The 18299-nt window shown below is 52.0% G+C and overlaps 2 protein-coding genes across 2 annotated transcripts in view; one reads left to right on the top strand and one right to left on the bottom strand.

Moving 5' to 3' along the window:
* The first annotated feature begins 1227 nt into the window (after window positions 1-1227).
* HTR6 (5-hydroxytryptamine receptor 6) lies at window positions 1228-7729 on the top strand. The gene is made up of 3 exons (XM_054647978.2): window positions 1228-2915; window positions 4441-4599; window positions 4843-7729. Exons 1-3 carry the CDS (start codon window positions 2190-2192, stop codon window positions 5233-5235), a joined length of 1278 nt encoding a protein of 425 aa, XP_054503953.2. The 5' UTR covers window positions 1228-2189; the 3' UTR covers window positions 5236-7729.
* Window positions 7730-7849: 120 nt separating this feature from the next.
* The window catches only part of TMCO4 (transmembrane and coiled-coil domains 4), a 39410-nt gene continuing 28960 nt past the window's right edge, over window positions 7850-18299 (bottom strand). Inside the window, exon 14 of the mRNA XM_054647818.2 lies at window positions 7850-8824. Within this exon, the coding sequence (XP_054503793.2) occupies window positions 8492-8824 (333 nt within the window). The 3' untranslated portion in view covers window positions 7850-8491. The remainder of the gene's footprint in view (window positions 8825-18299) is intronic.

Genomic DNA, 18299 nt, shown 5'->3' with positions numbered 1-18299 from the left:
ATCTGAGCCGCTGCCTTCACTCACCCTGCCTGGGGAGGATGCTCAGGGTGGGCTCGGGGTGGGGTTTCTCTCTGCTCCCAGCACAGATGGGAGGTGAAGCTTTCCTGGGGCAAAGGCTTTGCTAAGGAAACCTCCTGCTGCAATCAGAGCCTCACACGTGGTGCTGCCTGGGGACTGCTGCCAGCACACTGTGACACGGAGGTGGCCAGGGAGGTTGGGCTGGGGGCATCCAGGGAGAGGGCCCTGGGCAGAGCCTGTCCTGGCACAAGTGGCAGCAGCTGTTTCCCAGTGGCAGCCTGACCCAGAGATGCTGGGGGATAACTGTGTGTGTTTGGGCTGGGTCCCTGCCTTCCACCTCCTGTGCCTTGCTCACAGATGGTTTCCAGGCCTGGAATGCCCGTTCAGGCACTGGGAAAAGCACAACAAATGTGTTGGAAAGGTGACTGGAAAAGCAGGACGTGGTAAAGAGGCTGATTTCTGTCCCGGGGTGGGTGGCTGGGGGTGTGGTGTGCACAGCTGGCTCTCACCCACACATCTGCAGCACAACTGCCCAGGGAGGCGTGCCAAGGAAAGCTTTAGTGGGCACTTGGGGAGGGCAGGGCCTGGCCCTGGGAGCACAGGGTGGGTGCCAGGAGCACACCCTCAGCTCTGGTCTGTGCTGGAGCCACTGCTCTCAGCCCCAGTCTCCCCCAGCAGAAATCACAGCCATTGGTTGGGAAAACCCCACCTTTGGGCAGCTGGGTAATTAAAGAACCCCAAGCCGTCCCTGCCTAGCCCCCTGAGGTGTTTGCCCTGAGTGTGGAGGTGGCAGTGTGGAATCCCCAGCAGCACACAGAAACTCAGAATTTGCTGTGGGGCCATCCAGGATTGCCCCTCAGGCAGGGAGCTGGGCTGCCCCAAGCCAATCCAAATAACCCTGGAGCAGAGGGCCAGGCTCTGCCTTGTCTCTGCTCCTCCATCCCTGGCTGCCGATTGCTGCAATATCTGCCAGCGAGTCCTCTGGCTGCTGCCTGAGGGCTCTTGTGGGCAGCTGTTTGTTGCTTTATTTGACTTTGCAGAATTTTGCTTTTTATCGCCCAATGTGGAGGGTGGAGCCTGGAACTCGAGCTGCCAGCCGGGTTTGGCCACTGACCTGCTGGCCCAGGTGCCTCCAGCCAGGGCTGCAGCCCTGGCACAGATGGCAGGGATGGCAGAGCACGGGGCTGTCTCTTTAAGGCAGGAACGGGAACTCTCTGGCTGCCACTTTGTGGAGTTTAGCCCAGATCCCCGTTTTCATTAGCGCTTCCATTTCATCTCCTCCTCTCCCCCCCAGCCCCACCTCCTCGATCGGCATTTCTGCATCCTTTGTGTGCATCCACAGCAGCAGGTGAAAGTCGGGCTGGCACCTGCACACACCCACTCCCACCCCTCCCTGTGGGCTGGACGCTCCTCTGCCGCGGCAGAGATCCCTTCCATACTCCGGATCTTCCTCCTCCCGGGCGGGCTCGGCTGGAAGCATCCCGGTCCTCCTCTCCTGAGGCTGCTCTGCCGCTCCTGGCGGCTCCGGCTGCAGCGGCTGCAGCAGCGGAGGAGCTCCGGGACCCCGGGGACAGAGCTCTGCAGGGAGCCCAACTCAGCTGGGGGGCGGCGGCTGAGCCTCGGGGGGCCGGAGCATCCCCAGCATTTGGAGCATCCTGGAGTCCAGAGCATCCCCAGCGTCCAGGGTACCCTGGGTACAGAGCAGCCCTGGCATCTGGGATATCCTGGGATGCAGAGCATCCCCAGCATCTGAAGTGCAGAGCATCCAGAGCATCTCGGTGTTGTATTATTCCTTGGTCCGGTGCATCCAGGGCATCAGGCTATCCAGAGCATCCTACCATCCCTGGCACCTTGGTTTCCCTGCCTTCCAGCTCGTCCCCAGCGTCCAGAAGCAGCATCCAGGGACACCCCAGAGCAGGGGGATTTACAGGAACTGCTGTGAGTAATGGGGAGGGAACCTTGCTGATCGGCTCCTGGGAATGTCACCCTGCCCTGAGTGCCAGTGAGGAGAGACAGTGGGGGAAGAGAGGGAGAGGAGGAGGAGAGGAGAAGGGAGGACAGACACAGAGCAGAGAGATGATCCTCCTTCCCCAGCCTTGGTGATGATCACGTAGCACGGGCCACGCTGGAGAAGGTGCCCAGCCCAGAGCCAGCTCTGCCCCCGGCTCCTGATGGAGGGGGACCTGGGGGCCCCCAATGCCAGTGTGCTGGGGGAGCACTCCCTGCTCGTGGGCAGCAGCTGGGTGGCCGCCTTCCTCTGCTTCATCATCCTGCTGACCACGGCGGGCAACTTCCTCCTCATCCTCCTCATCGTCACCCAGCGCTCCCTCCGCAACACCTCCAACTACTTCCTGGTGTCCCTGTTCATGTCGGACCTGATGGTGGGGCTGGTGGTGATGCCCCCGGCCATGCTCAACCAGCTCTACGGCCGCTGGGTGCTGCGGGGAGACTTCTGCTCCCTCTGGGCCTCCTTCGACGTCATGTGCTGCAGCGCCTCCATCCTCAACCTGTGCCTCATCAGCCTGGACCGGTACCTGCTCATCACGTCCCCGCTGCGGTACAAGCTGCGCATGACGTCCTGCAGGGCGCTGGCGCTCGTCCTGGCCGCCTGGACCTTGGCGGCGCTGGCCTCCTTCCTGCCCATCAAGATGGGGTGGCACGAGCTGGAGTTCCAGGTGCGGCCCCTGAACGTCACGGGCCGGGGGGATGAGGAGCAGTGCCGGCTGCTGGTCAGCCTGCCCTACGCCCTGGTGGCCTCCTGCCTCACCTTCTTCCTGCCCTCCGCCGCCATCTCCTTCACCTACTGCCGCATCCTGCTGGCGGCGCGCAAGCAGGCCGTGCAGGTGGCCTCCCTGGCCTCCAACGTGGCCACCACCGCCAACGAGGCCACGCCACAGGTAAGGAGCCCGCAGGGACGTGACGCCTCTGGCGGACCCCACAATTTGGGTGCCTGGGCTGTTTCTGCCTCCTGGATGGCCTCGGGACTGGAGCCAGCTTTGACAACTGCAGGGAGGGAGATTTTGGGCAATATCCACCTCCCTGACATCCTCTGAGGTGCCCCGTGCCTTGTCCCAGCAATGGACAGCTCTGAAGCTGCTCACGAGCACAGAAACAGCGTGAGCAGAAGCAGAGAAATAAATAAGATTCAGGCAAAAATGTTCAGCAGTGCAAAATAAACACAGTTTCCCCTCTCTCTTGGTTGGCGTCATCCCCGAGGGGTTTAATCTTATCTGACTTTCCACTCATAAATCTTGGCCATGGTGGGTGTGAGACATACGGGGGAGAAGGATTTTAACTAATAGCAAATGCCAGATTCCCAAGAGCACCTTATTTTGAACAGAAGCTTCTATTTTTGTTACCTGCTCTATAACAGGAGCTGCCAAAGCCCTCCTCGTGTGCTCGCTGGTGGAACCGGAGTGTGTGGGTTTTATAACAAAAACGTGGCTGCACTTGTTTGTATTTCTCCAGGAGAAGGTAATTGCCACTAAATCTAACAGCCTTAATTCCCTGTAATAGGCTTTATTGACCTCATATCCTACAGGGAAAAGGCAAACTTAATTGCCTTTAAATACCTTGATTGAGTTTATTCTCTCCAAGAGCAGAGCCAGGACTCCGGCCAGCTCTCCCACAAGTGATAAGCTGGACCAGACTGTCAAAAGGAAAAGGAGAATTAAAGAATAAACACACAATATCATAAAGTGTTTATTTCCTCGCAGGATGCCAGGTTTTTGGACTCCACAGAATCAGGGGATGTTCAGGGCTTTGCTGTGCCATGCAAGAGCAGCATCCATCCCCCTGTCTTTCAGCTGAGGCCCAAAAGGTTCCTTGAAGACCCAAATTGGCTGAGGAACAAGGTGTCAGCCAGGGAACCCTCAGATTCATCTTTTAACCTTTTTCATCTTCATCTAATTTTAGAGATTTTTGTTCTCTTTTTGGGCTGGAAGCTGAGTTGCAACTGGGCATAATTTAATTACAGGGGAGGGCTGAGATAATCACTTAATTTTAGATTGCAGGAGGGGACGGAGGGCTGGGTTATGGTGTTTGGAGGCTGAAATGTTTTACATCCTCCTTTTAAAACCATAATTAGTTTGCTGCTGTAATCAGCAGCTGGAGCTGCCTGTTTAGGGCAGTTTTATCCTCACATGGACTGAGCTGGGTTTTTCTCCAAAGAGCAGCCTAATGACAAACACGCTATTTTACAGTAAATAAAATCATACCCTCAGTGTTGAGGCTTTCTGTTGCTTCCCCTTCCTAATTTGTGCCTCAGGGCTCGTAGTGTGTGCCCGGCTCCTGCCCCTCAAAGAAGGGAATTACTGGCAGGGGTTTTTGCAGGATCTGGAGCACCAAATGCCACTTTCCTTGAGCAGAGGGCAGTGCTGGTGCCAGGGAGAGCTGCCCACCACTGCCTGTCTCTGGCTGCAGGTCCCATGCGCCCCGAGCCAGCCCCTGGCCGGCAGCGAGAGCAGGAGGTTCACCAACAAGCACAGCAAGAAGGCTCTGAAGGCCAGCCTGACCCTGGGCATCCTCCTGGGCATGTTCTTCGTGGCTTGGCTGCCCTTCTTCGTCACCAATGTAGCTCAGGTAAGAGCCTGTGGGGGCTTGATGTTGGGTTTCCAGAAGTTTTCCCTTTGGAATCCAGCTGGGTTCAATTGGAGGCACCAGAAGGTCTTGCTGGACCTCCGGGACCAAGGATGCAATTCCCCAGGGAGGAACAGCAAGGAAAAAACTCTTCAAAAGGGATTTGAAGGTTTCCTTTGAAAGGGGAAACCCCTCTGGGTTGGGGCTGAGGTGGGAGGCTGCTGATCCCTGCTGTGTCCCCCCCAGGCAGTTTGTGACTGTGTCCCGGCCGGATTCTTCGATGTGCTCACCTGGCTGGGCTACTGCAACAGCACCATGAACCCCATCATCTACCCGCTCTTCATGAGGGACTTCAAGAGGGCCATGGGCAAATTCCTGCCCTGCTGCCGGCGCTCGGCGGAGCCCCGGCCCAGCGCCATCTCCCTGTCCATGAGGAACTCCAACAGCGGGGCCCGCGCTGCCACCTCCCTCAAGAACGTGCTCACCCTGCAGGCTGAGACCGACTCCATGGACTCCGGGGCCCCAGGCAGTGAGCCCAGGCTGCTCCCGGTGCCGCGGGGCCCTGGCGCTCGCTCCGTCAGCCTCTGGGACACAGAGCCCCCGGGCACGGAGCTGCAGCTCGGCACCCCCGTGGCCTGAGCGGGCACACACAGCTCTGGGTGCTAGGAAGGATCCCTGGGGCCCCACACAAGCTCTCTGGGAGCTGATTTGCCACAAGCCAGCTCCCCATATCCCTGTTCCAGCACACGGTGCAGCTCATGGAGGGGATGGTGGCCCTGGCACTACCACAAGGAGGATCAAACCCTGCAAAGCCAGGTGTGGCTGCTGAATTAACCTGCTTTGTCTCTCTCTCTTTCGTCCCTCCTGTGCTCACCATCACCATCCTCTAACACTTCCTGTGGCCTTTCCATCTCTGGTGAGTCTGAACCTCAGATTCCAGACTCTGTGTCTCCCTAACCTCAAGCCAAGGCTTGGCTTTGCACACACAGAGCTCAGCAGATCTCCTCCAAGTGCACTGGGGGGAGTGGTGGAAAAACGTCCTGTGGCTCATAGGCAAGAGGTCTGGAGCTGCTTCAACAGGAACACTGAGGTTTGGGGCTGCTTCAGCCCATGAACATCACATCTTCCTGGGGCTGGGGCTGGATCTCCTCCCTGGAGCTGGGGCTGGATCTCCTCCCTGGGGCTGGATCTCCTCCCTGGGGCTGGATCTCCTCCCAGGAGCTGGGGCTGGATCTCCTCCCTGGGGCTGGGGCTGGATCTCCTCCCTGGAGCTGGGGCTGGATCTCCTCCCTGGGGCTGGGTCTGTCTCAGGTTGCTGTCACACAGTGCACTCCAGCTCAGCGGCCCCGCCGTGGTTTGTCACGCAGAGCTGCACTGTGGGGGCTGAGCTTGGTGCAGAAGGTCCAACACTGATTTCTGGATGTTCAGTGGGGGTGTGGGGTGCGACTCACGGTGGCTCCATGTGTGTCTCGCAGTAGCAATGGGATCAGCTCCTCCCACAGGATCCCCCATCCCACAGTGCCCACTCCTGGCACAGGACCATCTCGCTTCCCTCTGACAATCCATCACATCCTTGATGGTGCAGTTAGAAATTACACTTTTTCCCCTCCTTCAGATAAGAATCTAAAGGAAAATTGTATTTTAAATGACAACGCCAGCCTCCTCCCCAGAGCCATAAGCAGAGGGAACACTGAGTAAATGTGACAAGTGGGTGCTTCAAAAAGTCAATAAAAGAAATTATTTTAGTAAATTCTTTCTCAAGTGCCTTTGGGCTGGAAGTTGGCTGCTGTGCCCTCTCTGGACCCTTCACTCCAAGTCTTCTGCCTAATTCCAAGACTGTTCTCCTAGAACTCCCTGATACCCAAATGGACACAGAGCATCCCTGATACAGGATGCTGGAAGAAGCAGCCACATGCCAGGCCACTTTCAGTTTTCTTTCCATGTTGCCCACGGATGTTCCCGAACTGAACTGGAGTTTGTATGACCAACCCAGCATTTCTTTGCCACAGATCCCTTGGGAGCCAGGGATGAGTGACCAGGACACGCCGAGGGCCGAGCACAGGCTCAAACCTCAAACTTTTCAATGCATTTTGCCACAGATGGAGCTTGGGGCTGGTGTTGAGCACCCAGATCAAGATGTGCATCTTCCTACAATGGTTTCACATAAATACAAGCTTGGACTACAACCTGAGTTAAAAAGGAGCAGAAAAAGGTACTGTGGAGTCTGGAAGTTTGTTAGGTACCAAATCAGCCTCGGGAGATGAACAGAAAGAGAGGGAGAGTCACCTCTTCAAGCCAAATGTTCAAAAGCAATAATTCTTTCCTGTCTCATGCAGGCAGTTCTGTGTAATTTGGTGTTTGCTTGTGGACAAAGCCTCAGATGAGCAGAGGAATCCTATCCCAAGCCTGCAGCACCAACAGCAGCTGGCTGAACAGCCCCATCCCTGTGGGATCCCACAGCCAGTCCCTCCTGTCTCTGCAGCAAGGCACCCCTCCAGGGCAGAGCTGGGCAGGTCTGAGCCCCCTGGGATGCTGGATTTAGGGACAGGAATTGCCAGGCACTGCATCCAAACCACGGTGCTTTGCTGGGTCACAGCATCACCCCCAAAGCCAGCCATGTCTGACTCCATGAGGAATGATCTGCAGGTAAGGTTTGCAGGAAGCTGGGAATGGGAGGGGGATTAACATGGCTGTTGGGTCAGTGGGGAGGAGGAGGGGGAGAAGCCTGTGTGAACCAAAATTGGAAGGTACAATCCCAGTATTTTCCCTCTCATGAGTCAACAGGAGCCCCCAGATGGAGGTGGGAGAGTTTGAACCCTCCCTTGTGGCAAAGCATAAACCCCCAGAGGGGGGTTACCCTCCTGCCACACCCCTGCCTGATGCACTTGCCTGGGCTCAGCAGCAAAAGTGGCCAGAAAAGGGGCTTTTATGGAAGATTTGGATCATTCCCACAAGGCTCTGGAGCTGTGCTGGCAGGGAATGTAGGGCTGGGTTCTTCCCTCTGCTCTGAGACTGGGGATGAAGAGAGTGGAGCCAACTCACTTTTATGAAAGGAGGCAGAAATCAAACAGATTCATGTTTATCCTGTGCCAAGTATTGGTTTTGTTCTAAGCCAATTAAAAATATGTCTAGATGGAGGTTTTAAGGCTGGAGATGTCTGTGGGACAGAAAAGGAAAGTCTCAGTGGGTTGCTGGCTTGGAGAATCCAGGATTTTCATAAACCATCCAAAACCCCCTTGGTTTTCCTGCTGCTTTCCCCCAGGGTCCCAAACATGTTTCTAACAGGAATAGGGCCTCCAACACCCACCAACCTCAGCCTGGAGACAGGGAAACCATCTTGGAGATGGGAAAGTGCCCAAGCCCTGGCAGTGAACCTGCAGCAGGCAGGGAAGGAAGCCTGGCAGCCTGAGCCTTTCCCCTCCTGATCAGCAGAGCTGGAGAGCAGATCCAGATCTGTCCAGAGTGGGGCAGGTAGAGCCTGGAACACATCTGAGATCCTCAAACCAGACTCATCTCCAGTGGAAAATGGTTTTAATTTCCTAATAATGAACCCTTCTCTGTGAAATGTTTAAAATCCCCTCGGAGCCACCTGCTTTCCCCAGTCACAGCAGGGACACGGTGCCGAGGGGTGCAGCTGCTTCCTGCAAGGATTTGGATGGGATCTGTCGGATTCCTTGGAGCAGTGCAGACTCCGGCAGGAATGTGCCCTCTCTCGCCTCGGGGAGGTGCCGTGGGCGGCTGCTCCAAGTGCTTTGATCCGGTGCCGTGCCAGGGCCACGCTTTTCTCCGGAGGGGCTGGAAACTGCAGCTGCAGCTCCGCCAGCTCCATCCTCTGGGAATACCCGAGCCACGGATGTGCTGACAGCGGTTTTTGTGCTGGCTGAGCAGCTCTGCCCTAATTTGCTCCCTTCCCCACTGCCTGGTCCTTGCTGTCTGTGCTGTGTGAGCAGTCTGGGCAGGGAGGAGAGGGTTCTCCCAGGGCAGAGCTGGAGGAATTCTGTCGGTGAGCACAGCCAGCTGGGAGAGCCTCACTCCCAGCCTCATCCTCCTCCTTCCTGGTGTTTTCCTCTCCCTGAGCCTCGCTGCCAGCTGCCCGCTGGGATTTCTTGGCTTGAGGGGAAAAAAGACTGCCACTGCTCCTCTCTTCCAGCTGGCAGTCCTTGGTTTTAATGCCCACAGCTTTTAGGATCGTGTCCATCTGCTTCATGTAGTCCAGGTGGCCCTTGACCTGCAGGGAACAAGGATCCTGTGAGGGGGAACCCACAGGAACCCAGCTCAGCCAAATCCTTCATCCCAACAGCCACCACCACCGAGAGACTTGGGTTTGGCTCTGACAGATGGAAAGAATGAGGTTGGAAAAAATCACAGAATCATGGAATTGTTAAGTTTGGAAAAGATGTTTATGGCCATCAAGTCCATCAGGCTGAGGCCACCACTAACCTATGTCCTGAAGTGCCACATTCATGTGTTTTTTGAACGTTTCCAGGAGTGGTGGAATCACCACTGGGTAAGTGTCCATTGACCAGCCTGAAGTGGCTGCAGTGTTTGGGGCACTCTGGTGCTGGATGACTTTTCCTCTGAGAGGTTTAAAAGCCTGGGCCTGGCTGAGTTCCACCCCTCAAATCCCGGGTGCCAGGAGGGTAAAGGAGGAGCTCTGCTGTGGGGAGAGACACCCAGGCAGGAGAGTTCTCTTAGTTCAGTTGCCTGCTCTTGCAAAAGGTGTCCTCCAGGTGCCTCAGCTCCCTTGTAAAAGCCAAGATTATCTTATTTAAATTAAGGCAGAGTCATTAAAGCTCACACAACTCCCAAGCTGAGATTCTCAGCTGGGAGCTGCACTGACCCATCGTGCCCTGCATAAAACTGGGAGCCCAGGAGCTATGGGTTCATATACCAATTAAAGGTCAATGGTATGTGTAAAAACCCAGGCAGTTTTATTGTAAAATGAATTCCACGACAAGATAACCCCTTCTGAGAAGGATACTGGGAAGTGTCCTTCCAGTCAGGGCACAGGAGGAGAGGAAATCTCCTCTGCACGTGATTGTTCTTGATGCTGAAGGCCACGTGGCTGGAGAGGCTGAAATTCCTTCCCCATTCCAGGTGTCCCAAGCACTGATGTACCAACAGCACCCCCAGATACTTCAGCCTCTCTGGTAAATCCAATTTTTAGCAGTTTAAACCTTCCTGACCCAGCCAGAGATCTGTCTTGGCCTTTTATTTTTCCAAGCCTTGCTGGTAACTAGGGAATTTCCATGGCAGGGAATACCCATAACCTCAGTCCCAGGATTCCTGCTTCTCAGACACAGGGATGACACCCCCAGGAAAGGACAATGATGGTAAGAGCTTTTCACAGAGCTCTGTACAGACCCCAGCCCTGGGCCCTCTGCTCATCTCCTGCTTGCTCCTGCCTGGTGCCAGAGCAATCCTTCAGCTGCCCCATCCCTGGCAGTGCCCAAGGCCAGGTTGGACAGGGCTTGGAGCAACCTGGGATCGTGGAAGGTGTCCCTGCCCATGGCAGGGGGTGGCACTGGATGGGTTTTAAGGTCCCTCCCAATGCAAGCCACTGTGGGATTCAGGGCTGTGTCAGCACCAGGGTTCCCAGCACACCTCTCCCAAAGCTAAAGACAACCTTTTCCCCACAGATCCAACCCCCAACCCCCTGAGCTGTTTGTGTGAAGCAGCTTTGGAAGGGCACATTTGGCTGCACTGAGGGCTTGGAGCAAACGGAAGGATTTAATCAGCAGATCAGGAATACAAATATGTGACTTGAATCAGTCCAGATGGCTCAACAGGCTCTGGATGTTTTGAACAGATTAGTTAATTAAAATAATTAACCATGGAAGGGCTGGGAGCTGTGGACATTGTCCCCTGGAAAAGTACAACCCTTTTACTTCTCACTCAGGGGGGCTGTAGGAAGGAACGAGCATGGCCTTGGGCAAAGTGGGCAGAGACAGGAAGGAATTGGAGTTACTAAGAGCAGGGGCTGAAGGCTCTTGGTTTGCTGCATTCAGAACCTCTCCAGTCACACCACTTGCCTGCCCTGCCTTGGGAATGATCAGCCTGCTGTTACTGAGTCATTAGTCAGAGAGAACAAATTTCCTCTGCCACCCTAAGGACTGATTTTCATTACTCCTCAGTATCCAGCAGCTTCCACTAAAACAACAGGGAATTCCTCTTCCCTGAGCACCATGATCCCTGAGAGATGCTGGGTATGAGCCATTCTGAGGAGCTCATGCAGCTGAAAGAAAAGCTGAGACCTCGTGAGAGTCTGTCCCTCTTGCAGCTCTGCTCAGTCTCTTCCAAGGAAACTCACAGCTGTCTCTAGGATAGCAGAGGAGAGGATTCCATAAAGCTGGACCAGAGTAACCCCTGAGAAGTGTAAGAGGAGGGAGGACTCTTCTCTGCTGCACTGAGCCACCAGCAAAAGAACAGCAAACAAATTGCCTTGCCTCTTTAAAGGCATCCTGGTGGGAAACCCCAGCAATTCCAGCTCACTAAAGCCTGTTTTCATCTTCAGTCTGAAAGCCTGAATTCCTCTGCTGGGCAGGTGGTGCTGGAGATGGGAGGGGAACACCTACAACATTGTCAATAAAAACTTAAAAGGCAAATAAAGAACTATATTTGTCAGAACAAAGTGCAGGGGGAATTTAGGACAAAAGGAAGTGTGCTTGGCACCAGAGCAAATACATTTTTGCTTGTTTTAAGGAAAGCAGTGGGGTGAATTTATTGGGATTGTTTAGGTGACTTGCCCCAGACATATTTGATTCATTGATCCAGTCAGCCATTTGACTTTATGGTTGCTTTGACTCACTGGGAGCCACGAGGCAGCTGCCTCTGGCACTGCTGCTGCAGGACTCCAGTGCCACACTGGGGATCTCCAGAGGACAGAGCTGATGGCTTTGCCCAAGGGGATCCATCAGCCAGTCAGCTCAGCATGTTTGGAAAGGTTTTCAAGTGCAAATCCACCCCAAAGTATCAAAAAAGTCCCAGAGAACAATCAGCTGTGATGATTAAACTGTCAGGGCAGTGTTGTTGTTGGACACAGAGGATTAAGAATCCTGGTTTCTCTCTGGTTTGACTGCCAGTAACCCAGCGTGTCCTGGAGTGGGTGCTGCCAAGGGAAGGGCAGAGGAAGGACAAGGAGAAAGGAGACATTGCCCAGGATCCTGGAACACCATTGACTCAGGCACAGGCAGGACTCAGTCACAACACTGATATCACAACCCTGGTATCACAAAACTGATATCACAACATGGGTATCACAACACTGGTATCACAACATGGGTATCACAACACGGGTATCACAACACTGATGTCACAACAATGATGTCACAGGGACAAGCTCAGTACAGCAAGATAACACTTCATTGCTTACTCCAGAGTCAAGAACCTTCAGATCCCGTCCAGTGTCCTTCAATAAAAGCTCCTCCACCCAAGCAGCCAACACAGGAGTGCACATGGCTCCAAATGCTCTGCAGGGCTATGGAACTGCCAGAGCTCAGCTGAGTGTCCCTCACCCCTCAGCTCCCTGTGGGCAGGGCAGCTCAGCTGGGCCTTCCTCCTGCTCCCCCTCACCAAACCCCCCTGGATTCACAGGGAATCACTATGGAGGCAGGCAGTGTGCTGGGGAATGCACAGGTCACTCATACACCCGAGAATTTCACTGCTTTGATGTAGTTTAAGCCCATCAAGGTCCACAGCAAAAAACCCCCTTAAGTTCAAACACCTCTGCAGAGCTTGGTTATTTCAGCAGGAGCAGCAACAACCTTGGAGGGGATCCTTCAGGACTCCCTTTTGGCTAGTACTGTCTGTTTTCATAGCAAATGGCATTTTATGGGGGCTGAAGGAGTTCCTGGAGTGAGCTGAAGGCTCTGGAGCTCAGTGGATAATCACAGCTCACCTCCCAGGAGCCCTCACCTGCCCTGGGTGTCACTGAGAGTGAAACCAAAGGGCACAGCCAGCTCAGCCCCTCAGGTATTGCTATTTTTCACTCTCCCTTTCCCAAAGCTACAGTGAAGGGGATGTCCAGGACAAGCACTGGAGTCCAGCCCTGCTCTGAACTGAGCTGCCAGGTCTGGGAGCTGATGGTGCAGAAGGGAAGAAGCTCAGATGTCCCTGCTGCTTTCCAAAAACTCCTCAGTTCTGGATGCTGCCTCAGAACCCACACAGCCCAAATGGTGGCACAGGCTGATGGATTGCAGGGCTCCCAAGCTCTGCCAGGCTCTCCCTCAAGCTCCAGTCAGCTGTGCCAAGCTGGGAGGCTCCTCTGGTCACAGATATTCCCACATGTCACTGAAAGTCTTAATTGTGACTCTGGCTACATCCTGCATGACAAAGGGCATCCACAGAATCCCAGAGTGGTTTGGGCTGCAAGGGACCTTGAAGATCCTCCAATTCCACCCCTGCCATGGCAGGGACACCTCCCACTGTCCCAGGTTGCCTCCAAGCCCTGTCCAGCCTGGCCTTGGGCACTGCCAGGGATCCAGGGGCAGCCCCAGCTGCTCTGGGCACCCTGTGCCAGGGCCTGCCCACCCTGCCAGGGAAGGATTCCTTCCCAATATCCCACCTAACCCTGCCTTCTGGCAGTGGAAGCCATTCCCTGTGTCCTGTCCCTCCATCCCTTGTCCCCAGTCCCTTTCCAGCTTTCCTGGAGCCCCTTTAGGCTCTGGAAAGGGCTCTGAGGTCTCCCTGGAGCCTTCTCTTCTCCAGGCTGAACAATCCCCATTCTCAGCCTGGCAGAAAATGTCCTGGGTTTCCCCACAGTTTTCTGATAGCTCATGGCAAAGCCCTGATACTGCCTGGGCAGAGGAGCTGGAAAATCCAGAGACAGCAGGAAACAGAAACCATTCAACATACCTTGACACAGGCTGTGCTGAATGAAGTTAGAATAGGAATAAAATTCTTCTGTTTGGATCCTCAGGAAACAATGTCAAAGTGAGGACAGTGAATACACCCAATAATTCAGAAGCTATAATTTAAATGGATTTATTAAAAAATTGATTCAATTCACCAATTGAATTTGGCACCTGCAGCAATGGTGCATCCTGGGCACCAGCAGTCCTTGAGAAACCAATAAAAATATATTTGAGGAAAATTTGATAGAGCTGAATTTATTTTGGAAATCCTGACAATGCCATTTGCATTATTCTTCTTTAATGTTTCTATTTCTGCTCTGCCAAATTGAGGGAATAAAGAATTATTCTGCTGAGGCTCAGAGGCTTTGCTTTCACATCATCCCTTGGCACAATCACAGTCCTTGTGGACAGAATAAGCCACTCAATTCTTATTTTTCTTCTCATTTCAAAACTCACTTGACTGGTAAAAGTTCTCCTTTCATTGCAGTGATATTTTTTGAGCCAGACTGTAATTTTTCCCTGCAATCATCTTTCAGCCACAACAGATTGATCCAGTCATTGTCACTTCTGGGGTGGTAATTGAGGGATGTTCCCCTCAGACACCCTCAGGCAATTCTACACCAAGGCAAGAGTTTTTTCCAAGAGTTTTTTCCATCAAACTTTGATATGTTTTGTGATCAATGTTGAAAATTCTGAGTAATCATTGGCTTTTGCTGGATTCATCCATTGCTGAAAATCTCTGCCAGCTTTATGCTCAATTTACTTTCAGCAATTCCAAGAGGAAGATGGAGAAGAGTGAAATACAGAATATAACAAGAAAACCCAGGAAGCAAATGGAAGAATCAAGTTCTGAAGGTCTAGGGGACAAATGAAGAGCAGCTGTACATTGATGACAACAGGCAGCACAAAACTGGCAATTAATATTCTGAATTAGTAAAAGAGTCCTTGAAAGAATTTTAAGGGGAACTGTGCCTTCAGACATGTCCCTCTATTGCCAGTAGTGCACTCCAAGCCAGCCCCCTGAAGGAAACAGCTCTTCCATGGATTTTTCAGCTGTTTGTGGAGCTGCTGTTGACTATTTTTTGTTGATGCTTTTCCCAACAACTGCCACTCCTTTATAAGGTAGCTACAATTAAATACTCATTTTTTGGTGCTAATCCAAGTGGAAATTATTTAAATGCAATGGTTTAAAGAGTGTTTTAAAAGACCCAGTATAAACAGTGCATATAATTATCACTGGGAAACAATTTGGACATAATGTCTTGGGCCATGGAGGACAAGAGATCCCAAAAATAAAGACTGGATTGATACACTGAATTGGAGTGTTCCTAGCAAGAGCTTTGGGGATCCAGGTGTCTGCTACTAGAAACCACAGCAGGCCACTAGTGACCCAAAATACTGAACATATTGATCACACCAGGATTATGGAAAATTCTTCAGGACTCCACACAAGAACACTGAGATGAGCTGTCCACAACCAGAGGGATGCATCAGGACCAGCCTGAAGCAGAGGGTGACTCCTGCAACACCCAAAGGGGCTGTCACCCTTCCTCTCCCCATCTTGCTCCAGGAATACACAAGATTTGGCAGCTCAAACATTACCATCTCTGCTGCTTTCAAACCAGGTTCTCAGCCCAACCCCACAAAACGAGGTCTGAGATTAACTAAAGGAATTTTTGCTGATTTTGGGGACAATGATCTGTTCTGACTCATCTCTCATAAGCTGATGGCAATAATGTGACTGGGCAAGAAGTCTTGGGCATCTGGAAAATTCCAAGAGCTGTGGAGCAGTGCCATGTCTCTCCTCAGCAATGTGATATCCTATAAATCCACCTCATGGGGATTTGCAGGAGGTTTAAACCCTCCCGTTCCCCCAGTGTCACCAGGGCAGTGACACCTTCGTGGTATTTCAGTGACATTCAGCTCTTATCAATAATTCAGCTGCTCTAATTGCAGCATCTCAAACACATGATGTGCACAAGGTGTCAGCAAAGTCAGCCTTCCCCCTGATTAACACTTCTAATTGGCTGCTGCACTGGGATTTTGTTTCCATGTTAGCTGAGAAGGTCAGAATGGGAGCTCGAAGGGAGCAGAGAAATAACACAGAATCAGTTTTTGTGTTCCAGCAGAAGACAGGAAATGAAAAGCTGAATTTTCTATCCATAACTATTATTATTATTATTATTATTATTATTATTATTATTATTATTATTATTATTATTATTATTATTATTGACACTGTTGATAATAATAATAATAATAATAATAATAATAATAATAATAATAATAATAATAATAATAGTATCCTACCTGTCTGGGCTCTGTGTGGCCATTCCTGAAGAATCCAGCTGAACAGTACTTTGGGAAAACTCCCACTGCTTTGCTCCACAAAGGGCTGGGATGAGGAAAGCTGCCTGAAAAGCCAACAGCTACAGACCTGCCCACTGCAAACCAGGAAAGAACAGGGGGTGCAGTGCCTGCACTTGCAGGAACTGTCCCATTTCCACATGCAAAGTGCTCTAAGGGGGAATAGAAAATCTGTCAAAGGTGATTTGTGATGCCAGTTGTTATGTTCCACGGGAGATAGATGTGCTGGCATCACAACTTTGCTGGCTCTGCAGAGGAACAGTGAATTTCCTCTGCTGGACTGGGTTTGATGGAAATGCAGACCACCTGTGAGTCACTCAAACGTGGCACTGGTCCCCTCAGCTCCTCTGGAGCTGGAGGAGAAGCTGCAGTCCCAGGAATTCAGCCCTGCCTAGGGTAGCTGGGGGCTGTGAACACTCTACACACTCCACAGCTGATGTGGGAATCCCCTGTAGAAGGATACACACGTGTTCCAGGCACCAAGGGGGAATGGGAAATCCCCTCCTGTAGATCTGCAGGAAACTGTGGCTCTCTGCCTGTTCCCAGTTGTGGGAATTTGGGAATTTGGGCACCAACCTTATGAAATATGAGTCCTGTAAAATGGTTCTCTGTGCCTTAGAAGCAGCTGAGCATCCCCAGGCTCCCACAAAGCACATCCAGCTCGAGCAGTCTGTGTGAGCTGCAGCAAGGAGGGACATCAGCCTTTGAGGTTTGTCAGCCACAAAGCAAAAACAAACTGCAAGTTATTAATGGCCTCCTTTGCACTTTTCTTTTGGAAAAGCTTTTTCAGTTTCTTCCTCTGTTCTAACACAGTGACACTGCCAGCACTCTCTGCTTGTGTCCCAAAGGGAAAAACATACTGAATATGTATTTAATGTGGGATTCTTGGAGCTCCCAAATCAACAGCAACGAGGAGCACAGAAGATGAAGCCACTGATGATTCCAGGGCTGTGGAAGCCATCCCTGTGACCTCACAGCCTAACAGACAGATGGAATTGTTTCCACAAGGCCCTGGATGTTGCCCTGAGGCAGAGGGGCTCTCCCAGCTCCTCCAGGCAGCTGCCTGGAGCCGAGTTCTGCTCCAAACTCTTGTTCCTCTGATCCTGCCCTTGGGGAGGTGGCACAGCTCACTGGGAACAAGTGAAACAAAGGAGCAATGACATACCAGCAACCTTTTTTGCCTTTCCAACTCCCCGGGGTTCTTAATTAATCCACATTTTGTAACCACAATTAATTCTTTGCTGCAAGTCTTGGGAATACAGTGGGAAAAGCCACAATTTAATGTGCTTGGAGAAAAAAAGCCTGACTCACAGAAGTGCCAAATCAATTGGATTTTACAAAATTCAGACTTTCCATCTGCTCGTGGTACTGATGTACCTGACTGCCTTGAAGCTGTCTTCCCTCATAATGGGAATTTTGGTCCCTTTTCTGAGAGCTGACAGGAGGTTGGATCCAGGTGGGGGGTTGGTCTCTTCTCCCAGTTGACAAGTGAGAGGACAAGAGGAAACAGCCTCAGTCTGTGCCAGAGGACATTTAGATTGGATATTAGGGGAAATTTCTCCATGGAAAGGGCTGTTCAGCCCTGGCACAGGGCAAGGATGGCATTCCCTTCCCTGGAGGGATGTAAAAGCTGTGTGGATGTAGCACTTGGGGACCTGGGTTAGTGGTGGCCTTGGCAGTGCTGGGGGAACAACTGGCCTCAAGGGTCTCTTGAGAGCTTTTCCCCCCTCACCAATTCCACAATTCTAAGATCCATCCCTGCTCTCCCCTGGACTTCCAGCCATGCATCTTCACTGCCTCTAAACCTGCAAGTTCATCCCTAACTGCTGCTGCTGTGAAACTGCCCATTCCTGACTTGTTGCTGACTCCTGAGTCTCCCTGAAGGTGCTCCTTGAGCAATTCTGCAATATTCAAATATTAATTCAGATTGCACTGAACAAACTCCTCTGGGAACAAACAGCAATCAGGATAATCCCCTGCAGCTCCACAACTTCCTTGGTCTCTAACAGGTGCTGTCAAATAAATCCATAGCATAAATCAGCCCCTTTGTAACCATGAGGAAGGATTTTATAACTGCATTTGCTGAGTGGGAGGATATTTTTCTCTCTGCTTTTTTACTGACAGTCAGATAAAATCACACTAATCAAGAGAGACATGAGATGGAGGCCTTGGAGGTGAATTGCTGTTTATACTGAGGGCTCCTAATCCTCCACTCTTTTGAGAATTCTGGTGCTACAGCAAAGAGAACCAACCTGGTTGGATACAGACCAGTTTTCATTATGGATGGACCAGGAGATGCCAAAAACAATGATGGTGCTTCATAATATTTTCATGCTGAGCCCTTTGCATCAGCTATACTTTATTGTTCTATCACATCTTGTCCTTCTCCTGGCAGGACACTCACAGAGACCTCCAACAAGGGCAACTGCAGGGGTGGAGCTGGTCTCCATAAAGAAAATACCTGTATCACTATATATCTCTGAA

Source organism: Agelaius phoeniceus, chromosome 24 (assembly GCF_051311805.1).
Source record: "Agelaius phoeniceus isolate bAgePho1 chromosome 24, bAgePho1.hap1, whole genome shotgun sequence".
Taxonomy (NCBI): domain Eukaryota; kingdom Metazoa; phylum Chordata; class Aves; order Passeriformes; family Icteridae; genus Agelaius; species Agelaius phoeniceus.
This window is presented reverse-complemented; position numbering and strand designations above follow the sequence as displayed.